We start from the raw sequence: 26,377 nt of genomic DNA, 5'->3' as shown, positions 1-26,377 counted from the left end.
ATGTTAGCGCAATAATCGTGTTTGTCCCCACAAAGACCACAAGATCTTCAGTACAGAACAAATTGTTTTCAGTTGCATTCAGTAATTATCTTGCAGCGGAGATAACGTTTTGACGTCTAATGGACTGTTCGCAAAGACAAAGATTGCTCGAGATGTTTGAACATAGCTAATAGAGGGTACTGGTTATGAACCCCGGCAAACATCAAAGGAGCAAACAAAGATGCCAAGATTTATGTTGGAAGGTCCATAACCGTACACAGTCTTTTGTTTTGCATTCATACAATATGCATGAATTACGTAACCAAAATGTCTCTGCTGGTTAGTTCCTAGGTCAGTAGTAAACAGCTATTGTGTTTTGTGCACGGTCAAGGCCAAAAAAGAGAACAAAAACATACAACAAAGAACTTTGTCGAGTTTCATAACCATTCCCCTCTATTAACTGTAGTTTGAATGACCGCTACAAAAACACGCAGAAACCAAAAACCGCGAGCTAAATTTATGATTTTCGGCAATTGGCCGCGCAATAGGTCACGTTCAATATATCAATATTCTAACATGGCTCCTAGGCTTTCGGGTCAATATCGTAAATTTTTTTTAAGCTTCTTTTGTCTCTCAATTCCCAAAATAGACTTGGATGCAAAGAAAACAAGACTAAATATAGAATGTTGTCCTGAAAGACTCGGAGCCATGTTAGAATATTGATATATCGAACTTGCTTATTACGCGTTGTTGTTCAGTTGCAGACCTCTCAAAAGAGCAGAGAAATTTTTCCCCTCAAAAATGATGGTAGCAATTCAAATTCAATGGGAGATGATGGTTTAAAGTGAACTGCCGTGATTACAATACAGAGATGGATTTTACGTTGCAGGCCCATATTTACACCGTGAATGCCAATATTCAGTTTGACTTTTGAAACTTGCGACAGTCCAAAGAAATCAAAACTTTTTAGCGCTTGTCTAGATACTACGAGATGAACGTGACGGCATACTGCCACGGGTTTAGGGAGCTGACCCGCCATTTTGAGAGACTGGTCACCACGTATCCAGCCTGGTTTGCCTCTGGTGTAGTGGATATAACGCCCCACTGGTATGCGGGGAGACGCGAGTTCGAATCCTGCTCGGGACACGAAATTTTTCTTTCATTTCAGAGACGTGTCTCGAAAGCCCCTTGTAAGTTATTTACGTCTTTCTCTCTTTGGCCCTCAAAACGCTTAATTTCCCATACCGTGCGTTGTTCAAACCACGCGCATCACTATATATCAGCTCGTTTCCTGCATGTAGTTTCTATATCTACTTGCACGTGCAAAACCATTATTATATTTGAGCTTTTGTTTAGATGTGCGAGTTCTCTAGCTCCATAGCATATGAAATAAACAGAGAGCTAGACAGTCTTAGACAATATCTAATCTCGCAACGTGCTGTAAATGTAATTTACAATGTATGGGTTCGACGTCAACTGAGTTTAAAATTAGATCGCCAATCATAAATCGAATATGCTCAACGATAGAAGAACGTGTGAATTGGCGGCACATTACAATAGTTCCCAACATGACATTTCTCAAATGAGGTTTATCGTCATTGAGCAAATTGTATCCTTCCAAAATCCATTACATTTAGACCAGTTACTGCTTACCAGAGAAGCCTATTGGATGACACAATTATTCACACTTAATCCGCATGGCCTTAACAAAAGGCGGAAATTTCGTCCCAAAAATCGTATTAATTATAGCAATTAATTAGACCTTTTCACATGTTCTTGCTTCGAGAATGATTGTGACTTTTCCAGCTCCTATTTTATCCATTAGTCCTTTGTAAATAGTTTCAATTTTTATGTGACTTGCCTTTTGCGTTCACGGGCCCCGGTTGGAGGATTCTGTTATTTTTGTTTTTGGTGGGCTGTTCATGGTCCCTCTGCCAGCAGGGAATTTATTACAGTATTGTTTAAGGGCCCTGCTTTGGGACTATGTAATAGCCTTAATTATGATCATTCAGAGGCCTTTTGCGGGGAATGTGTTACGTTTGGCTTATTACGTAACTTTTGCCGCTTGCTTTTATTCATACTACTGTAAATTAAACCTTTTTGTATCTCTTAATTAAGTTGCTTATATAAGCCTGTACCTCCGATACACGCAGCTAATGTAACTAGTATTTACTTTTTAGTTTTTAACGTTTATCTGAGGAAGGCTGAACAGCAAAAAACGTCATTAAATCGAGTCGGACCAGTAAGAAGTTCACCCCACTGTTCTCACTCAATATTTGTCTATAAATTCAAGTGGTGGCATTGCATCCTTTAGATCCTTCTGCTGGGAGTTCATTGTTTGTGTAAACCTTCATATTCTGCCTATATTAAAAAAAAAAATCTATATTCATTTTTTTGTATACTTCTCCTTTAGGGAATAACCTTTCAGAAGATTGTACGATTTCAGATTCGATGATTCATTGATATTTCTAAAACAATCCTAAAACATGCTTTGCAGTGTATAAATAATTACACGAAACCCACAAATATTTATCGGGGGAATATATCGGTAGATTATAAACACTTTCACCTAATGAATCAGAGCCCATCAAAACAAAAGATGTGACTGGAAGTGGATTTTACTTGCAAATAAGTACTTGTACTAGCCCGTCTCTTGAAAAGGAACTTGTCCCAACATTTGTGTTTGTTGACTCACAAAAGGCGACAAACGGCGTCAACTTCAGAGCTCTTATTCGAGAGCAAGTGCCTGACATTTTTGCAAGGAGCAGTTTAGTTTCTACAAAGATAACTGCTGCCAAGATGTTTGCCATCGATTTTATCACCTTCGTTTCTCACGGCACTCCTTATGGTGTTGTTTGTATCGCTGCCACGGTGCTGGCGGCTATTTTGTTGTTCATGGACCACTATTCCTCGCGTTGTAGTAGGTCTGTGGAGAATACAGAAATCCAGTGTACTTCGTCCGGAAAGCTTAGTCGTCCAGTTGGACCTCTGGAAAAAGGCCTTATCAATGCCTTTGATAAACGACACATTCCAAAGATTGTGTTTCTTCTGCGTCTTAAATCGAAAGTACACCTTGTTCCCGAGATGGTTAGGCAGGCATTGGTGTTGCTCGCTAAACGCTATCCACTTTTGAGGATGAAAATATGCAAAGAGTCGCGCAATGGAGAACCGGTCACCGAATACTTCACTGAGGTGGAAGATCCTAGTGAAATCCCTTTTGAAGTAGTCAAGGAATTTAACGCCGAAGATCTTGAATCTACTTTTGAGCGAGAACTAGAGACACCTTTTGATCTAAACTTCGGTCCCTTGTGGCGCGCCGTTCTTTTAGATGAAATCCACGTAGATGGAGCCGCGAAGGACGCATACAAAAACTCGATTTTCTTTACCTTTCTGCATGTCATCACAGACGGTCGTTCAATCCTTCTTATGATGGAGCAATTTTTTCGTTATCTTACCCTGGTTTATGAAGGCCAAGAAGTTGAAGTCAAAAGCATGCCGTTCCGTCCTTCCACTGGAGTTCTGATGCGGCACCGCTGCACTCCGTCTGTACTGGACAAAATGGTTTACAGAGTGTCTTCGTGGATGTCAAATCTCAAGACGGTGTTGAAGATTCCAAGACCTGAGAACCTATACCTGGCCAGGTACCCACCAGTATTCACCCGCGACCCGGCTGCATCAGATAAAACGTCGGTTGTGTGGCGAGAGTATTCCTTCCAAGAGACACTGGGATTGACCAAGGCATGCAAAATGTTCAAGTGCTCGGTTCATGGAGCCATCACTGCGGCTGCACATTTGGCCATGGCAAAAATATTACACAAAGGCAAAGAAGAAACGTCGATAAACCCACTTAACCTTAAATCAAGCTGCAACGTCGATGTTAGGAAGGAATGTCGACCCGAGATTGAGAGCAATGAGTTTGCATTGTGTGTCAGCAGTTTCCGCACTGAAATCAAGGTAGCAGCCCGGAACAAGGATTTCTGGAAGTTTGCTCAACATTGCGCTCGGCATATCCAGTGGGCGTTCTTCACTGGACAGCACCATAAATTCTTGAAGCAATGCCAACTGAAATTGAAAGAATCTGCGCAACAAAAGGTGGCACAGTGTAACCAGCAAGATCTGAGAGTCTTCAATTTGTCCAACGTCGGCCGTCAGGAGTGGAAGTCAGGAGAAAATGGGCCTTACTGCTTTGACGGACTTGCAGCGTCGGTGTCTTTGCGTCCTTCAGGACTCGTCTTCGGGCTCATGTTTGCCACCACCAATGGAAAGTTACGTTGCACAAATAGCTACAATAAGCGGGTCGTGAGCAGAGAGCAGGCCCTGGAGTTTCTTGAGCTTACTCTAGATATTCTAAAAGATGCTTGTGATAAGGTTTCTAGCTCTTAAACGCAGTAAATGTTTCAGTAGATATTTACTTTTTAACCATCGGACGTACAAAGATAAGATAAGATAAAAACTTCATTGCTGTGTTGTAATCGCTGGCATACAATGTACACTAATTGTGGTCACCTAACTACAATTACTTGTCCAATAATTAATAGAATATGAAATATATGAACATATGTAAGTATAAACTTGAATAAAAGTATATATAAAACAAACAACGAGTCTTGCAATAATAACTATTGTGTTGTTCCATAGAAAACAGTCTTTACAAGTACTGTCCAGTGGGCTTGTGAAATTATCCAATTTGATGCCTATGCGCTTTTTAAAAGTGTCCAATGATTTAGTTGATCGAATAGTTTTGTCGAGTTTGGACCAAATGACAGGACCTAAATAAGTCAGGCTATGTTTGCCATGAGCAACATTCCTAAATCTGAATATGGTGAAATCAGAATTTCTAAGATGATACTGAGAATTGGCATGGTAACAACAAATAAGTCCGCAATGTAAGGAGGCGCCAGAGCATTTTTGACGTATGAGGTGTATGAAGTGTTGCTAGTTTCGCTCTTTGGAAGAGTTACGTCCCTCATACGCCGATTTATTATCAAAATAAACAGCGCGTAATGCTCGCTCTTACCAACCACCTTAGCGCTCAAACAAACCACCTTAGCTTGTAACATCACCTTGGTACAAAGTGGTGGAAAACCCGCTTGAGTTTTCGCATCGAATTGATTTGATTTCAATCAGTTAAAAGCGATCTTTGGTGTACATCACTGTGTACATTTTTTTAGTCCCTTTTAACACACGCCGACTTTGAGCCGAGAAGGCTACATGCTCAGTTGAGACAAATTGACTCCAAATAGCCCGCAAGAGCTACGGGTCAATAGCCCATAAGGCGAAGCCGAATGGGCTATCGACCCGTGGCCCTTGAGGGTGAAGGGTCTAATTGTTAATTAGTATATTCTCAGCTCCGACTATTGCATTTCTAGCTCTCTGATTGGCTCAAAAACTCCGACTATGAGCCATTAGTCGGAGTTTTACCTTATATGGAAAACAGTGCGCCAAGTTTAAAAATTTTCCGCTCTGTAAAATTGTTGAAATAAAAATCGGCGGCAAAAACCCGATTAAGAATATACTAAAACAATTATTCCATTCGACCTTGTTGGATATGAAGTGATCATAACCAACTCGCGCTACGCGCTCGTTGGTTATTTATCACTTCATATCCAACGCGGTTTCATGGAATAATTGTTAAATAGTCGGACAGAAAAGGTGATAAACTAGTCGGACAGAAAAGGTAATAATAAAGTTAGCAAATGCAAGTTGAAGAAATATTTATTTGGGAATACAACGAAAGAAAGCGTCACGCTCGATGGCGCCAATTTCGCTACTCGATGACTATTACTAATAGTCCCCTGGTAGCGTAGCCAATCAAAATGCAGGATTTGCATTAGTCCACTAGTTGGGTGATACTAATATAATTTACGAATACGAAGGGTTTCGCGCGCGGCGTCGTACCCAAGCCTCGAGCTGTTTTGGCATTGAAGACTGGGGATGAGTGTTTATCCCGCCAAAACAAAATGGCGGCTGTCTTTTGGTGCTTGACTCGTTCGATCTTGCTTGAACATAGGAGAAAGCGAATCGACTAAGTAACCGTAGATTAGGTTATTGCAAATCGTGTAGTACTTCACCAACAAAGGTAACGCAGCTAAACATAAAATCTGTTGCAAGCCGAGATGGAGAGACAACCGGATCTCGCCGATCAACTGCGAAACTGGGCCTTGGATGAAATGCGATTTAGACCCCACGGACGACACGTAAATACGACTCTTCCTACTAACGAGGACTTTAAGATGTAAGTACCTCAGAGTTTTTAAATTTAGCTCACAACTAGCTATTTTGATAGCTGAATTTGCTGTCGCAGTGTAGGCTGCAACAATTAATATCAGCAAACGGATTCCCAGAGGGGGGCAGTTGAGCATAAAATGTGACTTTGTCCACTCCCTCTGGGTTAGCATTCATAGATGCAGAAGTTAGTTGTAAGCTTTCAACTTAATCACGTTCAGCAGTTTAAGCTTACCTGTAAATGAAACAATATGCATTTCAAGTTTTGTTAGGTCTTGCATATTTTAATATTCAAGATTATTCAAAGTCCGATTAAGCTAACCCAGGATTAGCAAGAGTTTTGATCTCAGTTTTGTAACTTTTTGGTGAGGTATTTCGTTTACATTGCTTGTCCTTCAGTTTTGAACTTTGAATAATCTCAAACTACACAAAACATAAGCACTGAAAAGCGTTTTAAACAAGAAGAATTAATACTTCAGTTAACTTTTAATCCTGGGTTAGCGTTAACTGGCTTTTGAACAACCTGGCCCAGGGCTATTGGAGAGAACCTTCTTGGCACACTGCACAGTAGCTCTGTAATAATGTACGGTAGCATGTTCAACTTAAGGTGATTACTGCTACAATGTAGATGAGCAGGTCATCTTGCATCAGGGCTGTCAGTAAGGGCTGTAACCCGTAACACCTGTTACTGCTGAGTACAATGTATGTTTGATGGACCCTTGATGTTATGGGTGAGCTGGCCTGTACTTGATACAATCAACTCATAAAGTAACAAGTTTGCCATGAGTGTGAAGATCAAGGCTACAAGTAAATTAAAGCTTAATGACAGCCCTGTGTATGCTCTTGCCTCTGGTTTTTCATTTGAATGTAACAAGTTTGATATTATTGTATCGACATTGATACTGAAGAAATTTATTCTGCAGGTTGTGTCGTGGGGTCATGGTGGATGTTTGGAACTATGTATTGCAGCATGTCAGGTCCACAAAGTGAGTGTTTGCAATAATATCGCACTTAATATTACTATTATCATTATAAAGATACGGAGTGTTATTGTATGTTTTCTTAGATATAAATTACAATTATTTTTGTTTGAATACTGGCATCAACTCTATTCTTGCAGTCACATGCAAGTCACTGAAAAATCAAGAGCACACTAATTTCTTTTCATTTTTGTTACAACAGAACTGTCCAGAAGATTCATGGGAACTTAAAGTTGTATCTTTTTCTGCTTTACAGAGCTCAAAGTTAACAACCAACTGGTCGCATATGCAACTAGATTTTTGGCTGTGCGCCCAAAAAAATCATGTGTGGTCGCACCACCACACCTTCAAAGCCAAAGTACAGTGCGACTTCTCTAGTGCTTACTCACCTGACCATACTAACGTACTCAGATTGATAAATATCATATAAACATAGATATAACGCAACCAGGCACCAAATAATAAAGTTTCACGTGACCATGTTCCTTTCATTGGTGTGTGTTCTATTCGTCATCTTTAAGCCTAATTTCCCAGTGGATTCTCCGAACTCGAATGTTCATTTCTTCCCCACGTTCTGTGTTGTAAACAACTCCGCTGACACATATGCATGCAAATGAAGGAATGAAGCCCATGCTTCTTCCGCAATCGATGATCTAGCAGAAAGCGTGGAAACTGGGGATGAGAATTAAATTGTGTGCTCGTTCTTCGCGAACAACAGTTACAGAATGCTGCGTTTTGTAAAGAAAACTTTGTTTTCGCTTGTCTGACATACAAAAATGTCCAGCGTTTTTGGAACGGGCTGGTCCATGAGTTCTATGGCTTGAAAGCTAGCCAAAGTTCATGCTAGTTCTACCCAGATGTTGAATAAATCAAGAATGTTCGTGAACAGAATTTCAAAGGGAGGCAAACAATAAGCAATTGGATAGTGAGGATACTCAACGGAGTGACGTCAGTAGTTAACTGATCTAAGCATAACCCTTGTGTGAAATATCCCGATTCTTTTATTTGTTTTCGTTGTGTTCAATACTGCTAGAATAGGCCCATATTGCAACAGGAAGCCTGAGTCGCTCTTTTTGGAGCGTTAAGTATTCTTTTCGAGTAGGTGCTCCAAGTATTTGAAGCTGTGCGCCTAAAATTTCGGCAGTGCGCCTAAAAATTTACACCTGGTCGCACAAGTGCTCCCAAAGCCAAAAATAAACTTTGAGCCCTGCTTTAATTGAGGAATGCAACATGTAGCATAATCTAGAACTGTCATTTTGTCTTTCAGTTTGTTCTATTTCAATACATACAGTGCCAGTTTGCAACGTACAGTGGAACCTCCTGTCAGCGACCACCCAAAATGTCAAGCCTAGGTGGTCACTTATGAGAGCTTAGACCATATTGGGTCAAAAGTTTGCCTCATTATCACATGGTAATTGCAGAGACTTACCCCAGGGTTTAAATGTTTTATTCATGTGAAAAGTTACTTTCAAGAAAAAATCTGGTACTTTCCGTCTCTTGTACCAGCCAGGAATGCAATAATGTTACAACACCTTATATCCAATTTGTGCTCTATTATCTGTCAAGTGGTCACTTAAGGTGATTCCCCAGTAAAAGAACCCGCCATAGATTTCCGAGGAAACTTGGTACGCTGTTGTGACAGGACAAGGAGATGTTAAAAACGTAGTCAAAAGAGGGGGTCATCTTGCTTGTTTTCACACCCCAATGCTGAGAAATACCATTATTTAGGTGACTTTTGGTAATCTGCGTGCACAACAAATAAGCTCGATTATTTTTCAGTGCAGCGTGTTATATCGCACAGAGTTTGACTTTCTTTGATTGTTTATTCATCTATGTCCCAGAAAAAAAATGTCTTCAAATACCCTGCATTTTTTATCCTTTAAAGGAAACATAATTTGGACATGCGCTGTTGGGCCTGTTACGGTATGTCTCCCTCTGTAGTATGTATTTCATTTGCCAAAAAAGGAAGCCATAGATTTCTGCCAATTATTTTCTCAGTTATTGAGGATATTGTTCCCATTGAAATTATGAAATAATAAGTGCGGGTAACCGTACTTGCTTAAGAGAAAAGGAGCATTTATCTCACTATCAAGCTTAGTTTGAGGGAAATCTGTTACGTTTCGTACGCGCTCACGTTCATGTGCATGCTAATGATGCGAAAATCGTGCATAGTAGGTATGTGCAATGCAATACTAAGGAATCACCTTAATACATGAGAGTTTAAAAACAAAAGAAAATTTCAAACTTTTAGCTCTTAAGTGGTCACAGTCGCTTACGAGAGGTGGTCGCTTTCAAGAGGTTCCAAATACAGTGATTCGACTTGGAAACGTTTGGTATTTTGGAAAACTGGTAAGGAGAGGTGGCCGCTTATGAGAGGTGGTGGCAAACGGAAGTTCTACTGTATTTGTTATTGAACAGTGTCCATCAATAATGTACATCAGTATGTAGACTACACAAGAATATTCTCACTGTACAAATATTCTCACCATGGAAAATTTGCATGATTCCAGTTAAGGTGAGGTAAAATCTATGTCAGGCCAAATGGCTGAAGCTTATCCCAGTTTCAGTAGCATGAAGTGGCTAAGAGTATTTCTACTTCCCCCTGAATGGGATCCTAGTCCACCACAGGGTTACCCTTACAGCATTTAACAAATTAGTGGGTACCCATTTGCACACCTGTGTGGAGAGAGCTACCATGAGAGTAAAGTGTCTTGCCTAAGATCACAATGCAATGACCCCGGCCAGGACTCAAACTTGGAGTGCTTAATCCAGAGTCTACTGCACCAACCATTAGGCCGCTGCTCCTCTGCAAGGGGCTGATTTCATTTCACTTGTAGACATGTTGATTGAAAGCTGTATGAAATGTTGAAGTTCCCTTGACAACATAACCTTTTCTGCTAGACAAAAGCTAATCCAGGAAATGGCGGCTCATCCAGGTGACAAACCAAGTGATGAAGAAAGAGAAAGCATCAAAGAAAAACACTCTAAGTTAACAAAAGAACTTTTAGAAGTCAAAAGCAAAGTTCATCATCTTGAAAAAGAAATCAAAGCTGTGCAGAAGGAAATTCTTGAAGCAGGTTGTAATATTTTTTTGTGTCTTTGTCTTGTTGAAACAGTGTATTTTATCTGAAGTTTGCCATGTTGGGAACAATTTTAAACGCTCTTTGACTAACAACTGGTACCTAGGGAAACAACATTGTCTGCTGCCCAAAGGACTTGTAGTTATTTTTTGGGTGAACATGTAAGTACATTATTTTTATTACTGTCCTTGTAAATGTTGTTAAACTAACTCTTTTGCAGAGGAAACTTACTCTGAAGGTGGTCGACAAATATCTGATCTCGCCAAAAGAACTACTTTGCTGAGTGCTCATTCCAAGCAATGCAAGCAGTTAGCAGAATTGTACAGAAGCTTGGCTAAACAGATCAATGACAAGATAACAATTTGTAGGGATGTTGCAAGGTGTGTAATACATACAACAGTATATAATTATTAACCAGTCGTATTTAACAGATACATTTTTTTGTAGACTTTCATCTGTACATATAATGCTGTACATACATGCACTTGTATAGAACAGTAATATGGTTTTTAAGACCGAAAGTGTAAAACATTGTCCACAAGGACTTAATGTTTTACTTCCCTTTTTTGTTTCCTTTAGAAAGAAATCCATGGATCCAACATATTACACATCACAAGGAATCATTGCTGGAAGCTCACAGGCATTTACTACTGTTGAAGGACGATCAACTCCTACTGGGTTGGAATCAGCTTGTACTGTAAGTGTCAGGGAAAAGTAAACCTTGCCACAAATTGTGAAAAAAATGCTGTGCGAAAGTGCATGCCATGGTTCTAGTAAATTATTGCACTAGCTATAAATCTGCATTTTTTTTTCAGAAAGGAAGCAATCTCCCCTTTGAAAGAAATCTTTTCTAAATTCAAAGACTTAAATGCTTGGAGGTGTTGGGGGAAGTCAAATCGTATAATTAAATTTTATCAAATCATATATTATACTAACAGTACTCCTACAGTTGTATGTGAACACTTGGCCATGGCTTATGTTGTCGCAGCAGTCATCTTCCAACTTCTAATTGGGTGTCTTTAACTTATTAGCCTCTAGAATTGTGATTTGGAGCACTTCACCTTGTTAGTAACAATGTCTGTGATTTTGCTACTTGTACATGGATGTACATTCATGGGAATAAATGAAACATGAGCGATTGAATGATTATATAAAACATTTATGAATTGGTTGATTTTGTTATTATGTTGTTAAAAGCAACTGAGTGTTTTGTGTTTTTTTTTTCTTGCATCAGAGATCAGTTAGGGAATCGTGTGAAAGAATTGGTTCCTTTTTGTATGACGTGTGCAAGGCAGAGGAAGAAACTGGAAGGTGATGTAGTTTGTATGATTGTATGACTTATTCATAACATTTGAAACTGATCATCCCATCACATTGTACCAGTACACGTAGGCTCATAAGACAGTCACATTCTCAGTCCAATACTCTCAAGATGGGTTGGAAGAGTTGGAATGTGCATTCCAACCCAGGGCTGTGATTAAGGGCGGCAACCTGTAGCACCTGTTTACGGCTGAGTATGCTTGATTTTCCTTTGATGCTAGGGGTGAAATTGCCTGTTGTTGATAGAATTCACTCACAATTATCAAAATTGTTACGGGTGTGGAGAACAAGGCTACAGCCGGACTAACAACTTAATGACAGCCCTGCAACTCTTCCACTCCATCTTGTTTCTCTCTTTTTCAGCAGTCTTTGTTCAAGTGGTATACTCATACAGTAGCATTTGAAATATTACTCAAAGTACAATGTAGTGGCATACAGGCCGGCCTGTTTACACTATTTGTGCACTAGCCAAGCTTAAAGACATAATAAGAACTTCACTACAAGTGTAGTTGATCTAGAGTGGTTACAAGTTGAAAAGGCCCAACTTATGGTCAGTTCTGAATTTGTTTGTATTAATAATTTTGTTAGAATTGATGACAGCAGTCAGAGAAAGGTTAAAGATCAGTTGTGGACTGGAGTAGAGGTTTGTTTTGTTTTGTAAATAGTCAGTATGTAAGTGTCTTGAAAATACAGTTTTGTAACTAGTAAGCATGTAAGTATGGTATGTTGAAAGTACATGTACTAGTTAATACACGCCTGTTGGAGAGGTGTTACAGGGTGCAAAGAAGAGTTAATTTTTGAGGCTTGCACTTCAGGTTATGGGAGGTTGAAAAATTAATGTAGGGTTTGTATGTGGCTTGATCCTTGAGTCATGATGAACTTAAGTGTCCAAGAGGTGTCTGCTTTGAGGAGTGGCAGAGGTTTGACTGTATCTTGTACATATCTTTTGGATGTTCCAGTAGAGTATCTTGTGGAGGTTCAACTGTATCTTGAAGCCCATGTGTAAATACTGAGTAGATTCACTAAATTTGCTGATGAACAATTAATTTTCTTCCAACACATCTTTAGAATATCTTGTCTCAGCACCTGGCAGATGACGTCCTCACCTCATTGTCTCGAATAGCACAGGACTCCGCCGTCAGCCTGTGGGAATTGTCTGCCAGAATTGACCTGAAGAAAGATGCCAGAGAACTCAAGTTAGTTTTTGGAATGATTTTGCAGCATTCATTGAGTGGTGCTCCATATGAAGTTTTCTACATGTATTTTGTTTCCTTTCATCAGGTTTAAATATGAAAACTCTGGCAAACTAACTGACACATCATCCCCACCTTCCCTACTGCAAAGTGTCCACCAGTTAATAGAGGTGAGTTGTAATCTTTTGTATTATCTGGGCCGGACTCTTGACTGTAAGATTAAGCAATGAACTGTTCACGGCCCTCTATTTTGTTATAATTTTCTTCAGTCGTTTAGCTTAGACTTGTAGAAAGAATCACTGGAGCACTAGACATTTAAGCACAAAAGTGAAAGCACAGTGAGGTGCAGTGTTGTGCAGAAGTAGAATGAGATTCTACTTCTCCAACATTGGTGCAACAACAACAGCAACTACAAAACAAACAAACAAACAAAAACATTGGTGTGGCACAACTATCTGCCATTCTCTACTTTAAGCCATCCAATTTTGAAGCAAGACAAAATGATTTGTCACTCTTTTTGACTTCGGCTTTTCTCCTCTGAGAGCGTCCCGTGCCCCCACGGTACTCTAGTCAGGGTTGCCATAGGTAAGGAAATGGTCAGGGGAAAAATAAAATCCTTCAAGGTCAGGAAAAAGTCAGGGAATTTTATTTTGAGTTAGGAAAAATTGACATTTTGAAGAAAAGGCAAGGAAATTTGAAATAACTTAACACGGCTGTTTTAATGTCTGAAGGCTGGAGGAAACATTCGGGTTCACTGTGATCTCAACAATATTTTTCCTTAATGAAGACGAAAAATTTGTTGAAAACTTCTCAGTCTTAATGAATGAGTGGGAAGGAAGGATATAAGTTGAGGCCAGAAGCTGCTATTAGATCTGACATTTTGTATTTATTTTGTTAGGGAAATTTGATTTTTTTTTATCAGGGACAAGTCAGGGAATTTTGAAAAGTGATGTCTGTGGCAACCATGTTAGTGTATCACTCACTGTTTCTCTCATATTCTTTCTTTGCATAAAAGGAAACGGATAAGAAGTCACAATAAAAGAGCATACACTAAATACATGCTTCATTAAATCAAGGGTCTTGTCTAACTTAATAGTACATTTCATATGTATTTGTGTAGCCAATCAATCACATAAAAAATAAATAAATAAACAAATAAACAAATAAATAAATAAATCGAAGAAACTTGATTTTGTTATTTTGTGCTGTTTCAAGGAGGGTCAAGCTGCTCATTTTCAAAGGTTTATTGAGTCAGAAAAAGGTCTCAATGAAGCCTGGAGGTCACGGCAAAGACTGCAAAGACTGCAGCAACAATTGGAGGCTAATCTAGTGTCAAGTCATCAAGACTCTCCTGGAAATATTGAGTTGGCAAGGTATACATAATGATACATGTGTGAAGATGAGGCGGCCTCGTGGTTAGTGCGCTCGCCTCCGGATCATGGGGTCTGCATTCAAAAAATGGGTACCGGTGAATTTAATGCTGGGAGTAGCCCTGCAATGGACTAGCAATTAAGCACCCCATCCAGGGGGAGTAGAAATACTGACTCCTGGCCGCTTTATGCTACAGAAACCGGGATGAGCTCCAGCCTTATGGGGCACTTGACTCAGACAATGTATGCAGACTTTACCTTAGGTATACAGAAGAGAATAGAGAACGTATAAACATAAATGTTGTGTGTTTTGAGTTGTAGATAGCAGAATGAAATTAAATACTGGTTTTGTCTGACGTGTACTCTTGACTTCGTGTATGTACATGTATCATCAAAAATGTCAAACTTACATAAATGTAGTAATTCAAGAACTTTCGGCTCACCTGATGCATGCCAAAAGCATACCAAGAATTAGCGTCATCAGCTTTTGGTTAGCATCGCTGAGCCTGTGAGCTAACTCATTTTCACTTTGCCCTGACGTAAGGCTGCGCTCAAATCGTCAGCTTGACAAACCTGTACGGCGGTTAGTGTATCTGTTCCAAATTGCTAAGTAATTTCTATACCGCTTGAGATTAGCCAAACCCTATATACATGTATGAAGTACATGTATAAAAGAAAGCGAATTAGCTTGTTATTGGTAACCTAGATCCAAATCGATCCTGCTGTAATCCTGTAACAACTGAGACCTGAAAATCTTTCCTTCATTTCTGCAGAGTTTTACTTCATAATGAATTGGAGCTGACAGCATCCAAGGCATCACTGGAGTGCATGAAAGCAGAAATGGCTGAGCTGACCAACTCCAGGAACGAAAGACAAAGAGCAAAGGAATTGCTGCTCATGAAGCACAAGAAGATTGAAGATTTTGAGAAACTTGCCGTGAGATTTGTGTTGTTTTTATTTCAGTTTAAAGGGCGCACCGCATTATTTTGGGTGAATCTGTGATATAATCATAAATTCTTATTGACCGAGAGCAAAGTCTACGAGAAAATCTCAGACTGAGACCTTGCCGTATTGACCGAGTGATAGCAAGGTCAATACGGCAAGGCTGAGGTTTGACATTTTCCTGTAAAGACTGAACGTTTGAGGTTTAAACTAAGTTTTTTTGTTATTACGGGGGAATAATGCCCAAGAATTAGCCAGTCAGAGGGCGCTACAAACAAAAGCATGTAACAATTATGTGTATCCACTGGACTTCACTGTCTCAAATTAAAGTTGTAAATACAAGTTTAAAACTGCAGAAAAGGAAAAGACAAATGCTGTTACATGCACTACATGTAGATAGCCAAAATGAATAACTATGATATCAAAATTGAAGAAGATTAAATGAATTGCATTTACTTGTAGCAAATTTCATTTCCTTTAGGGAAACAGAGTGGAAGTGTTTAGTGCTAAGGCTTCAAAGTTCTGACTCATTAATCGTACAATATATAGACGCGTTTTCATCTTTTTCTTTACTGAAAGTGAAGTGTAAACTAAGTTACCTTAATCTTTCTTTATTACTAATATAGTTTGTCTTGTTTCAGCAAACCAAGCAATCCCTCATTCAAGCTCTTGTCAAGCAGAATTCCAATGCCAGAGCAAGGGTTGAGAAACAGAAACACGAGGTATAGATGTCTCTAATTAGGAAAACAAAATTCTTCAAGGTCAGGGAATAGTCAGGAGATTTTATTTTGAGTCAGAGAAAGTTGACATGTTAAGGAAAGGTCGGGGAAAATTGAAATGATTGAACACGGCTGAAAAATGCCATTGAAAGCTGGCAGATACACTTTGAGTCACTGTGATCTCAACGACGTTTTTCGTTAATGAAGAGGAAACATTTGTTGAAATATTATCAGTCATATTGAATGGTTGGAAAGGAAGGCTGTAAGTTGAGGCATTTATATGGCCAGGGAAATTTTATTTTTATCAGGGAAAGTCGGCGAGTTTTAAAAGTGACGTCTGCGGTAACGACGGTTCAATCTTCTCACAGTTTCCTGCATTGGTACTTTTAGCCTTGTTTGTTTAAACCAACACGTTCTGTTTTGCTTTAAGCTCTTACAGTACATACAGCAGAGGATCTGCTCGCATGAGGTTCAGGTGGTTGCCATGGCTAAACAGTTACAGAACAGTATCGCACAGGAGGTGGATAAGTTTGCTGCACTACCCCTGGATCAATTCCAATACTCAGGTGTAGACAGGTCAGTAATATAACTCTGACATGAAAACACATTCGAGTTCCCCTGCGTTACCAGCAGCCGCTTAATATTGACACCTCTTGGTTCCTCGGTTCTGGCGGGAATCCCTCGATATATTTTCTCGTAATGTCCATTTTTCCATTGGAAAACTGACACAGTGGAACCCCGTTAATCCGGTCACCAACGGGTGACAAACATGTGGCCGTAAAACAGGGTGGCCGTATTAGATGGGCGCTTGGAATAAGAAAATGACTGACTGACCTTTTGATCAGGCCAGAATAAAATGGCAGTATTAACGAGGTGGCTGTATCAACGGTGTGGCCGGATGTAACCTCAAAATAAGCAGAGACGACGGCGACACCAAGGAAAACGCCTTGTAAAAACCGGATTTATTTTTAAAATTTTACCTTTGAATTTTACAATTATCTAGACCTATTAAGTGCGCCGATCGATCTATAAAACCTGCTCAAACCTGATATGTAATGGCAGAGCTTGATTTCAAAAGGAAATACTGTACGGGAAATTACTCGTCGTGGCTCACGTTGTGCAAAATACGCAGAACTTGGTCATGACACGTTTTGTTTCGTAGAGAACGGCTACGAAATGTTCAAAGATTGTTAACTTGCGTGCGTAGCCATTGTTCTCGTTGCCGTCGTGTTTTTTAATTAATTTATTTTTTTAAATTCACGTTACTCTATTGTCGTCGTTGTATGCTTCATGCTACATGAAAACAAAGCAAGGCCACGATGGACTGGTACGAGTTGCTTTGTTTTTCAATTCCCACTCCCAGCATGGCTGATTTTGTACCACGTGACCGGGTCGTGCAAAGAGGGTGTTGTGTCACCTCTATTGCCTTCTTCCCCCCACCCCAGCTCAATCCGTCACCTTACCCAGTGTCTGACGACTAAATTTCAAGTCCTTTGTTGTCATCACGTTTTGTTTACACTCCTCAGTACAAGAAGAGTTCCAGTCAGCGAGTTATCAATCAATCGTTTAGAAAATCTCTCAACAAGTCCAGGGGGCGGTACAATAAGAGCTGTGTTAGATGGTCTGGACTTCCCAGCCTACAAGGTAAGGATGCTATGCTATTGTTTAGGCGAGGTACAGGGAAGGTGAATCCTGTCGCATTCTTAAGAATTGCATCATCGAGATTCATCCATACCAATGCTTAAAGGAGCTACGTCACAGTTTGCGCGTGTTGCAAAGTTTATCCTAAATTTGTCAAGTTCTTCGTGTTATCCATGTTAATCTTCTCTATTCTTAATCGCCCTTGTTCCTTTATGGTTTACTATTATCTGTGTAGTGTTTTTCTAACTTATTAAACTTTTATTTTCAGGTTTCCTTCAATTTAAAGGCAATTTTATATTTTTCCGAAAGAAAAACTCAAAATACCATGACTGAGCTCCTTTAAAATTCTGAAGCGCGAAGCAACACGGAGTAATCGGGTCGAAAGTCTAGCTGGTAAAACCCCCTCCCCCTTCACACCTAACCGCATTTTGTCAGTTTTCTCCAAATAAAAGTGATTTTCATTGCCAGTGCTTTTTTTTTTGGTGATTTTGGGAGTTGCGACATCAAAACTGGAAAACTGAAGATATTAACAAAAAACCTCACTGAAACGTTGTAAACGAGAAATCAATATTCTTGCTTGACCTTGATTAGTTCACTCGTACCTCGAACAGCCTGGCCCTTACCGTGCACAAAGTGGTGCTGTGAGAGCTGAGTGTCTTCCAATACAGCAACACATTATCCTCTGCCAGTGCTGGAACCCGCACCTTTCAATCTGAACTTTAATACCATTTACCGCGCCTCCCGTTGCACTCACTGGCTACGTAGGTTCAGCGAACGAGAAACTTTTTCGATCGGAATACGTGAACACTTATGCTCTGACAACTTAACGACTGTTATTTAAGATATATATATTTTTTTAGTTGCACTAACCAATAAGTAAAGTATTGTCTACGTTTCCGTGGTGATGATTTGAGTAGCGCTAGAAAATCGTGTTGTTTTCGCCTCTTTCAGGCTCCTGAAGACTTGCTGTCGACGACCATGAAGTTGAAAGAGAAAGGTAAGATCGTGATTTAGTTTATTTTCCGTGGAACTGTTATGATTTTTAAACTGATGATAGAAATTTTTTATTAAAGTTGACGACACAAGATCCCTCGTACGGTCACGTGATGGTGCAGTTTGTGAGGTGGATGGTGACAGATCGTGCGAGAGAATGGTCGCGCATTTGAATGGTTTGAGACGGGAGGTCACTGAGCAGGACCGCGCACAACTCGATTACATCATGCCGCTGGTACAGAACGGGCTCAATAAAACCACCAAAGCTTTGTCAGATTGCATTTCTGTCAAGGATATCGTGAGCTCATGGTATGGACGTCTTTTGTTTCTGGTATCAATAACAATCGATATTTCTCAGTATTATTTCTTTGACTGGAGCAGTAGCCGGTTTTTACAAAGTTTGTTTATCACTTGCATTATCTATTTGACAACAGTTACGTTTTCTGTATTTTTCTTAGGTGGGAGCAACCCGCACAGTTCGTTACACCCTGGGTCAAGTTGGATGACATGAACATGAGACAGTGGACAGACCAGTGGACACTGTCCGCTACTCGCTTGAGGCAGTTACAGATGAGCCACTGACACACAGACACTGATACTGGTCACATCCCCAACTAGAGACAATTATGATGAATTAGAGCACAGAGACACTCACTGAGACAGTGCAGGCCTTGTGTCATTTATAATTAAGTGAAAGAGTTGCGGATGAGTTACGTACACATAGACACTCGCGTGGGACAGAGGACCCCGTTAGTCACTAGCGTAAGACAGTTGCAGATGAACTGCCTCGCAGAAAAACTCGCATGAGACAGTAGAATTTGTCTGCGACTCATTTGAGACAGCGATGGATTGGTCACTGGCACACAGACACTCGCATGAGAGTGCGGGCACTTTTCAATAACCGCTCGAGACGGTTACGTTTAAACCAAAGACACAGCGGTCCCTTCTCCCCCATTTAAAATTCAGACGATTCCCGCGCGCTCCCCCCTCCCTTCTGTTTTTCCCAGAAAGTCTAAATAATGTGAAGAACGCTTCATTTTCCTCTTCAGTCTACAGACGCTCTACATTAATATGCAAACTGTTAGTGGCACAAACTGTTCTACTAAAAGCCCCTATGAATAGACTGTCAATGTACAGCTTAGTCGTGCGCGGCGCGTAAGCGGAAAGCGAGAGGCATTCTCAGCAGTGGACAAACTCTCGAGTCCGTCGGGGATAGCATCTTTTAACGACTCGCGCGGCCTCCACTCGCGAGCCAACCTGTACGCACGCAACTTAAATTGCACGTAGGGAGAATCATTTGTAACTAACTCGAGCATCCTAAAAGAGATTTGGGTGGAAATAGTGTCTGTGTAACTACAATTATAATTTTCATTTAGAAAAGAGGTATGGTAGTTATCTTAGAAGCCTAAAACACCATTTCCCCTCTCCAGCTGTCTCAGAATACGAAGGAAAAGAAGACGAAGGTAGCTTTATTTTATAACAATGGGGTGCAAGTAGTCGAACATGACACGCTCCCGTCTGTCCTAACACCTTTAGGCATTTACGACTATTTACCTTCCATGGAATGCATTTTCAGGAAGGTACGTGATACTCGTAGTTTGTTGTTTGTGTGAAAGAGAAACTAATGCTTTATCCGCTTGGCAATCGGAAAATACCGTCATTGGCTGAAGTGGCCATAAAATCGAAGCTGATACGAGTGACATTTCAAAACAGAACATTCTACTGATTTCCGATCCTAAAGTGCCTTTCTAGACGACACCGGAAGTCGTGTCTGCTGAAGCTCTTATCTTTCTATCATTTCTGTCATCGTGAGTGAGGTGATAAATCATCCGTACAATGCCAGTCTGGACCACACTTAACAAATGTTTTTCCCAAGCATAAATCACTGATCCAATTGAGGTCTTCGCATCTGAAGCGTTTGAAATTATGTTTCAAAGTACGGAAATGTTTACACGAGAGTCGGATGTTATTTTCGATCTCCGTAGGACTCCTTACTTCCGAAATATGACATGGCAAATAGATGTCTTGGTGTAAAGGTCCTTGCCTTGCTTTCGTTCGCAGCCTCTCTTGAAGGCTGGGGCGTTCTAGTCTGCCTGCCAGACGTTCAAAGGGAAAGGGGAGGGAAAAGCCCTGAGGGGGATGTAGGGGGACAGGGTTTCCCTCCCTCTCCCACCGATCGCGTTTTGAACAGTTTCGCCTTTGCATTGAAAAGTTAACTTTGAAAAGGGCTATTATTCCCGGCCTGCGTTTATTGCACACGATCTTTTACGCCCCCTGTCACTCTTGGCAACATCTCCCCGTCTTAGCGGTCTTGCCGCTGGTCGAGGGGACGCGGGCACTGGGTACAGCATTGACAACAGACCCTGTCGACGACACGGCGGCCATTTTGAATTCTGTTATTTCAAATAGCTAGCTACGATGGGATGCTTACGGGGCAAATACATACTAATTTGCCCCATGAGTATCCCATAATAGCTATTTGAAACAATGGAATTCAGAATGGTCGCCATATCGCCGAAAAGGTCCATTTCCAAGGCTGAAACATGCGGCCTCGTCTTTCTTTATGTACAGTAGGCAAGCGAGCGACAAAACTCGATAGCAATCGATTACTTGGTAAACCTCATTGCTTCGCCATCTTAGCTTGAGGCAAACTTTAGTTCGCTCGAAATATACATTGTAAAATACAATCAGGAAATATGGCAATTAACAATTATTTTCCCGCAAGAATTAGAGGATTGGTTTGAGTTTCGACGTAAAATTGTATATTTTTGTTAAGGTTTTCCTGAAGTTTCAATTTATGCCAGTTTGGGGAGGTTATAGACAAATTTAGAAAATAACGCCGGAGCGATTATCGTTTAATACAGTTTTTGTTCACATTGGGATAATTTAAGTTGGCGCGGCGGTAGTGTGGTCCAATGGGGCTGCCAACATCACATCCATTTATTGTAACAAAGTTCCCTCCTCGAGCCCTGTCCCCCCGTAACCAAGGTAACAAGGTCTCACGAGATGTGTATGTTGGAACGATCTATAATTAAGATCTTTATTTTAAACTATGGTGATGAAAAGTTTTTAAACAAAGTTCAAAGTTTAATTAGAAAAAGTACAGGGAATATCGTTCCGGCACGGTCTGGAAATTATACCTTCTTTTTTGTTTCTCTTTTCTGGGGGTAATAACAATTGACGTCATCGGCATGTACTCGAACGTCCGTCACACAAAAAGGAGACACTTCATTTACAAAAAATAGCATAACAAATATTTTAATAACCAAAAAATTAAATGGCATAGCTCGTGAAGCTTCCCGAAAAGATTAAAAGCCATTATTCTTTGTGTAACTGAATATTACGTGTAAGTTCAGTTTTCATCGCAGGAAAGGCTGGGCTAGTTGAGTCAGCGAGAACCGCAAAAATCACCCAGCAGCAGTAGACTAGAGACGCATCGAATTATTTGTTGTTTGTTTTTTAACCATTTGGTGTGGAATATGGGAAAGACTTTAACCATTTTGTTTAAAAGTAGGGCATGTTTTCTGTACTTTGTACAATCCTCCAATGAAACTTGAGGTTCAGTTGCAAGAATCGCGTCGTACACTCCAACTCGAATTTTTTTTTATCACCGCTCCCCGGACTTAGTGGTGGTTTCGGATCTTAGATTTTCGGATTTACAGGGCCACGTCACGGTTTGCGTGTGTTGAAAAATTTAGCCTAGATTTTTCATGTCCTTCGTTTGTAATCCGTGATAATCTTCTCCATCCTTAACCATCCGTGTTCCTTTATGGATCATTTGTTATTATCTCTTAGCAAACTCTTCTATTTTCTGGTTCCTTCAATAAAAGGTAATTTTGTACATCGTCAAAATACCGTGACTGAGCTCCTTTGAAGCAGTGCACCATTTTTGTACCGCGTCAAAACACTGCGAGTCAAAACACTGTTTAGTGAATCGCGGATCATCCAGGTTAACGGTATAATAATGAGGTGAGAATAAAGGATAATAACACAATTTAAACCCTGCACAGTCATCAAGGAAAGCGAAAACGTGTAGTATATTCCAGAATTGTATATTCCAGAATAACCTTTGTAAATTGTTTCTTATTACGTTGTTAATTAATTGTTGGATCGCGTGTTTTACAATCGATATCTTGCTCATCAGCCGACATACTGCGCTTCCTAAACTCGTCAGATAAGTGATGACACAGTAGTTCAACAAGTATTGGTCTATTTTTTTCCTCTGGTCGCGACGCTTCGTAACCGGTTAGGGCGTGGCACACGATTGTTTTTCCTTGAGAACTTTTTACAGTACGTTCTTTTTTAAAATAGCGAGCCATTGACCGTTTTTAGACAAGAAAAAACATACAGACTAGCTCTCTTTGTGATGTTAGACCAGACATAAGGAGGTATTCAAGAATTTCCCGCCATGGACAATCATCCAAACTTCCCGTAGCTGGGTTCCTGCTGTCTCTTGTCGAGTCGTGTTCTTCAAACCACAATTGTTGAACTTCCTGTGCATACAAATTTATAAGCAAAAATTAAGCAAAACAATAAATGAAATATATCATTTAGCGTTCAGTTTTAAGGCTTCTGCTGCATGCTCCGCTACTCGCACATTTCAATACGGCGAGAAGTGTGAAACACAACCCTGGTTTAATCAAGCATGCCGGTTCGGTACAAGAAGGGTGCGCACATGGAATACACACATAGTGATGAGAAAACCCGAAGACCAGTTTGTGGGGCATAGCAAAATCCCGGCATCTTCAAATATTCCCTAATCTGTATCAATATCAGTAAAGAACGCTTTCTTAACGCTTTGCGTGTCAGATGATATTTTTACCGGCAAATTGACCAGATTATTTAAAACAGTTTTGACCATTATACTGTTGAACTAGCTCTTGATCCTAGACAAGCGCATCCGGCTTGACTCGCGCACGGACATCCGTACCGATTACAAAGTAAAATAGCGCCCTAAATCGGTCACGTCCGCTCACAAGGCACGGAATTCGACGAATACAGTGGTTAACCTCAAGCGGAAACGGGACATGCCACAGGGTAACCATGGTTTAAGACGTCCTCAATGAAAAGATTAAAGAGTCTTAATGGCTGTGGCGCTTGAGAACTTACTGTGAACTTTTTCTTAAAACAAAAATAAAATAAAATAAAATAAGAATACGAAAAAATGAAAACCTTCACTAAGTAGAAGTGTAGTTCATCTAAATAGTAACAATAATTTATCGATCCGAATCAAGAAATATAAAAAGATTTGAGGCTATTTTCATACCGGAATGTAAACCGGTCAACTTCATGGTTATGCTGACTCATGCCACTACGCACAGCCCACTCTGATCGCTCTCGATCGGCCTGAATTATGAACTTCAATATTGAATTCGGTGTTCTTTAAGAGCGTGAACATAAACATGTACCCATGACCTTAAAAACATTGCTGATTCAAGATTTTGTTGTCATTTAACGTAGATTTTTATAACTAAACTTGTTATACTGAATTTTACGGTAGGTCTTGGGCGGTTTACCCTCAGTTAATCCATTCCGCTTCGACATTTTAACTTCGACGAACATCAATGTGCCCTAGTGGTAACACGCTGGAATCGTAAGATTCGTTGCAAGAATATAAATGATATTTACCCCGCTATAGTCTATCCCACTGATGTTCATAATTTCTTGTCATGTTTTGGCATAGATCGTTTAAATAGCGAAGGACATTCTCACCATTATTCTCACCATAACCTGCTGTAGTATTCATTGATATTAGATTGGGAATTCATAAAATGGATAGATCTACTTATAATAACTCTTTTGAGGTCATCGGTGTGATGCCGGCGTTTTGAATTTTTGAAATTCTGCCATAAAAGAGATGTTGTTTTGACGTTTTCGAGCACAGGAAGTCACTGTTTGCTGATATAGTATCAGCGATTTTAATCCTCAGAGCAACAAGGCCTTATTTGTTACAGTGAAAAACTCTATAACACATCCTATATTTGATATTATGAATTAACGGCGAAGAAAGGTGCCAGTTCCAGGCAAATTGGCCTGTTTGAAGACTGTTGTAAGGTGAGCCTTATGAGGTTGGTTATTGCTATTCCCAAAAGAGATGGGCGTTAACGATGGCTTATGTATTACTCTCTACATAACGCTGTCTTGATCTATGCCCTAAGAGGTAGTTTTTAAGTTTGAGTGTGAAAACTGTCACTACAACTTGCGGTTCGTTTATCACTTCTTTAGCGCCATTTCGTCTGAAGAGCGATTCAGAAACTAAATACCCGCAATTAAGACTTTTTCAGTTGTCAGGGTCTCGAGAGTTCCTTTGTGATCAGTGATAAAATATAATGCTGTTTTCACTTTCAGTATGATGAGGTAACGAATTTTGTAAATATTTCTCTGACATTTGCTACACTTCGTCAAATTAAAAGGGCAGGTGATCAACTGGCGCTAGACCTCGAAACGCTGCCGCGGAAACCCAAGGCTGATCAAATTTGAGTTCTCCAGACTTTCGCCGGATCGAGCCGGTAAGGTTTTATGTACAAGTCAGTAAAAAAGTAGACATATAGTGCACTTAATCCTTCACTTTTTCGATAATTTCTTCGCCGTGTCCTTCCAGGGATAATTCAAAGCATGCACAGTCTTTACTTCAAAGGAAAACTGGTGACAGCTTGATCGTCCGCCATTCATGTGAACCGGCTAAGTCTGAGTCTAAAAGCGAACTCGCGGGTATATAGCCTCTCAGTTTTAACGCACCCTTTGATATTTGTAGAAAGGGCTCTTTCTTTCTTCTCGTTTCACCTTCTCTCTAGCTTTACTCATCTTGTGTGTAAGTTAGTCAATTTCATCGCACCAATCTGTACTTATACTTCACAATATACCATCTTTTAAAGCCGTCTTGGCCACTGCGGTTTCCTTCTTCACTGCAACAAAAATAACTCGGCACGGCGAATTCTTTTTTTTTTTTTTTTACCGTACTTTGATATGAAAAATAAAAAGAACTATATAACGGAAACTTTAAGAGAATTCTTTAATACAGAATGCGGAATGGTACATTTGTAATGCACACGTTGGCTTGAAATCTCACCAGAATTTCGATAGAACCTCCGAATAGGCCAGTTCACACGTTCAGTTGCTTATCTCCACCCAGCAATGGTCTTTAAACTAGTCGATGTAATCCTGAATCAGCGAAAGAGATAGGGAAACATTCAGCTTTCTTCAGCCGCGTTTCTGTGCGGTGAGAGACAGTTGTAGACCGTTCATACTGCTGATTGACGATTGTGGACTACAGGCTGTTTTTAACTAATATGACCGCCATTCCCATTTCCATTACCGAGAGTTAACCGTAAACAGGCTAACCTGAACGCTATTCATGAATGATAATTCAGGCTACCCGTCCTGATACTCAGGCTAACCAGAGCGCTACTTATAATTATAGACCTGTAAATGTAGTCTGCAGTCTGCACTGAAGTCTAAAGTTCGGCTGAAGTCTGAAAAGGTTGTACACCAGTTTCTGTGGCGGCCTGGACAAATCATTTTTCTTTTCTGACAACAACGTTCCACACTGCACGTTCAAAATCTTTAGCACATCACGTGACTACACAAGCGTGACTGCGATTGCCACCCCACTAGGTTTGACGGCGACGCAAAGTAACTGTTACGTAGATCGAAACTTAGAAAAGCTAACAATGCTAACTGGAAAAAAGGTGTCGTAGCCGTTTGAGGCACTCCTGTGAGCCCTGTGGCCTATTCGTTAGTAATGCGTATAGCAGTTGGCTCTTGCCTCAATGTTCGCGGGCATTTGTTTTCAAATTTTGTTGTTTTCTTCTTCTTTTCAGAAGCAATTTATCACTTTGATCTGAAATAGTGTCTAAGACAACACACGTTTCATTTCACAATCGTTTTAAATAAACCTATTTTATTTGCTACTGACTGGTGACGAGCTCTTGAAAT

At 40.2% G+C, this 26,377-nt stretch overlaps 2 protein-coding genes and 1 long non-coding RNA gene across 3 annotated transcripts; 2 read left to right on the top strand and 1 right to left on the bottom strand.

Moving 5' to 3' along the window:
• Positions 1–2,538: 2,538 nt before the first annotated feature.
• On the top strand, positions 2,539–4,530 carry LOC110057226 (uncharacterized). The gene has a single exon (XM_020763809.2). It carries the CDS (start codon positions 2,779–2,781, stop codon positions 4,360–4,362), a length of 1,584 nt encoding a protein of 527 aa, XP_020619468.1. The 5' UTR covers positions 2,539–2,778; the 3' UTR covers positions 4,363–4,530.
• A 1,091-nt stretch (positions 4,531–5,621) lies between these two features.
• On the top strand, positions 5,622–19,822 carry LOC110057270 (HAUS augmin-like complex subunit 5). Its single transcript, XM_089293804.1, has 18 exons — positions 5,622–6,214; positions 7,128–7,190; positions 7,387–7,419; positions 10,086–10,261; positions 10,485–10,644; positions 10,844–10,961; positions 11,499–11,575; positions 12,173–12,227; positions 12,653–12,780; positions 12,866–12,947; positions 13,993–14,150; positions 14,921–15,083; positions 15,731–15,811; positions 16,239–16,384; positions 17,335–17,452; positions 18,401–18,446; positions 18,523–18,751; positions 18,901–19,822. Exons 1-18 carry the CDS (start codon positions 6,096–6,098, stop codon positions 19,022–19,024), a joined length of 2,076 nt encoding a protein of 691 aa, XP_089149930.1. The 5' UTR covers positions 5,622–6,095; the 3' UTR covers positions 19,025–19,822.
• Positions 19,823–21,508: 1,686 nt separating this feature from the next.
• On the bottom strand, positions 21,509–24,181 carry LOC149108874 (uncharacterized). The gene is made up of 2 exons (XR_016208591.1): positions 24,071–24,181; positions 21,509–22,935 (listed from the first exon to the last, which is right to left on the bottom strand). It is a non-coding gene; the product is annotated as an uncharacterized LOC149108874 (long non-coding RNA).
• Positions 24,182–26,377: the final 2,196 nt, after the last annotated feature.

This window comes from Orbicella faveolata, unplaced genomic scaffold (assembly GCF_042242905.1).
Source record: "Orbicella faveolata isolate gen_17 unplaced genomic scaffold, um_ofav_v1 contig_25, whole genome shotgun sequence".
NCBI classification, from domain to species: Eukaryota; Metazoa; Cnidaria; class Anthozoa; order Scleractinia; family Merulinidae; genus Orbicella; species Orbicella faveolata.
Note: the sequence above shows the minus strand (reverse complement) of the source record. Positions and strands in the feature narration are given on the sequence as shown.

Coding starts and splice junctions, on each gene's coding strand:
- LOC110057270 (XM_089293804.1), top strand. CDS start 6,096: ATGGAGAGACAACCGGATCTCGCCGATCAACTGCGAAACTGGGCCTTG. Junction 7,191..7,386: donor CAGCATGTCAGGTCCACAAA/GTGAGTGTTTGC, acceptor TTGTTACAACAG/AACTGTCCAGAAGATTCATG. Junction 17,453..18,400: donor TGGACTTCCCAGCCTACAAG/GTAAGGATGCTA, acceptor CGCCTCTTTCAG/GCTCCTGAAGACTTGCTGTC.
- LOC110057226 (XM_020763809.2), top strand. CDS start 2,779: ATGTTTGCCATCGATTTTATCACCTTCGTTTCTCACGGCACTCCTTAT.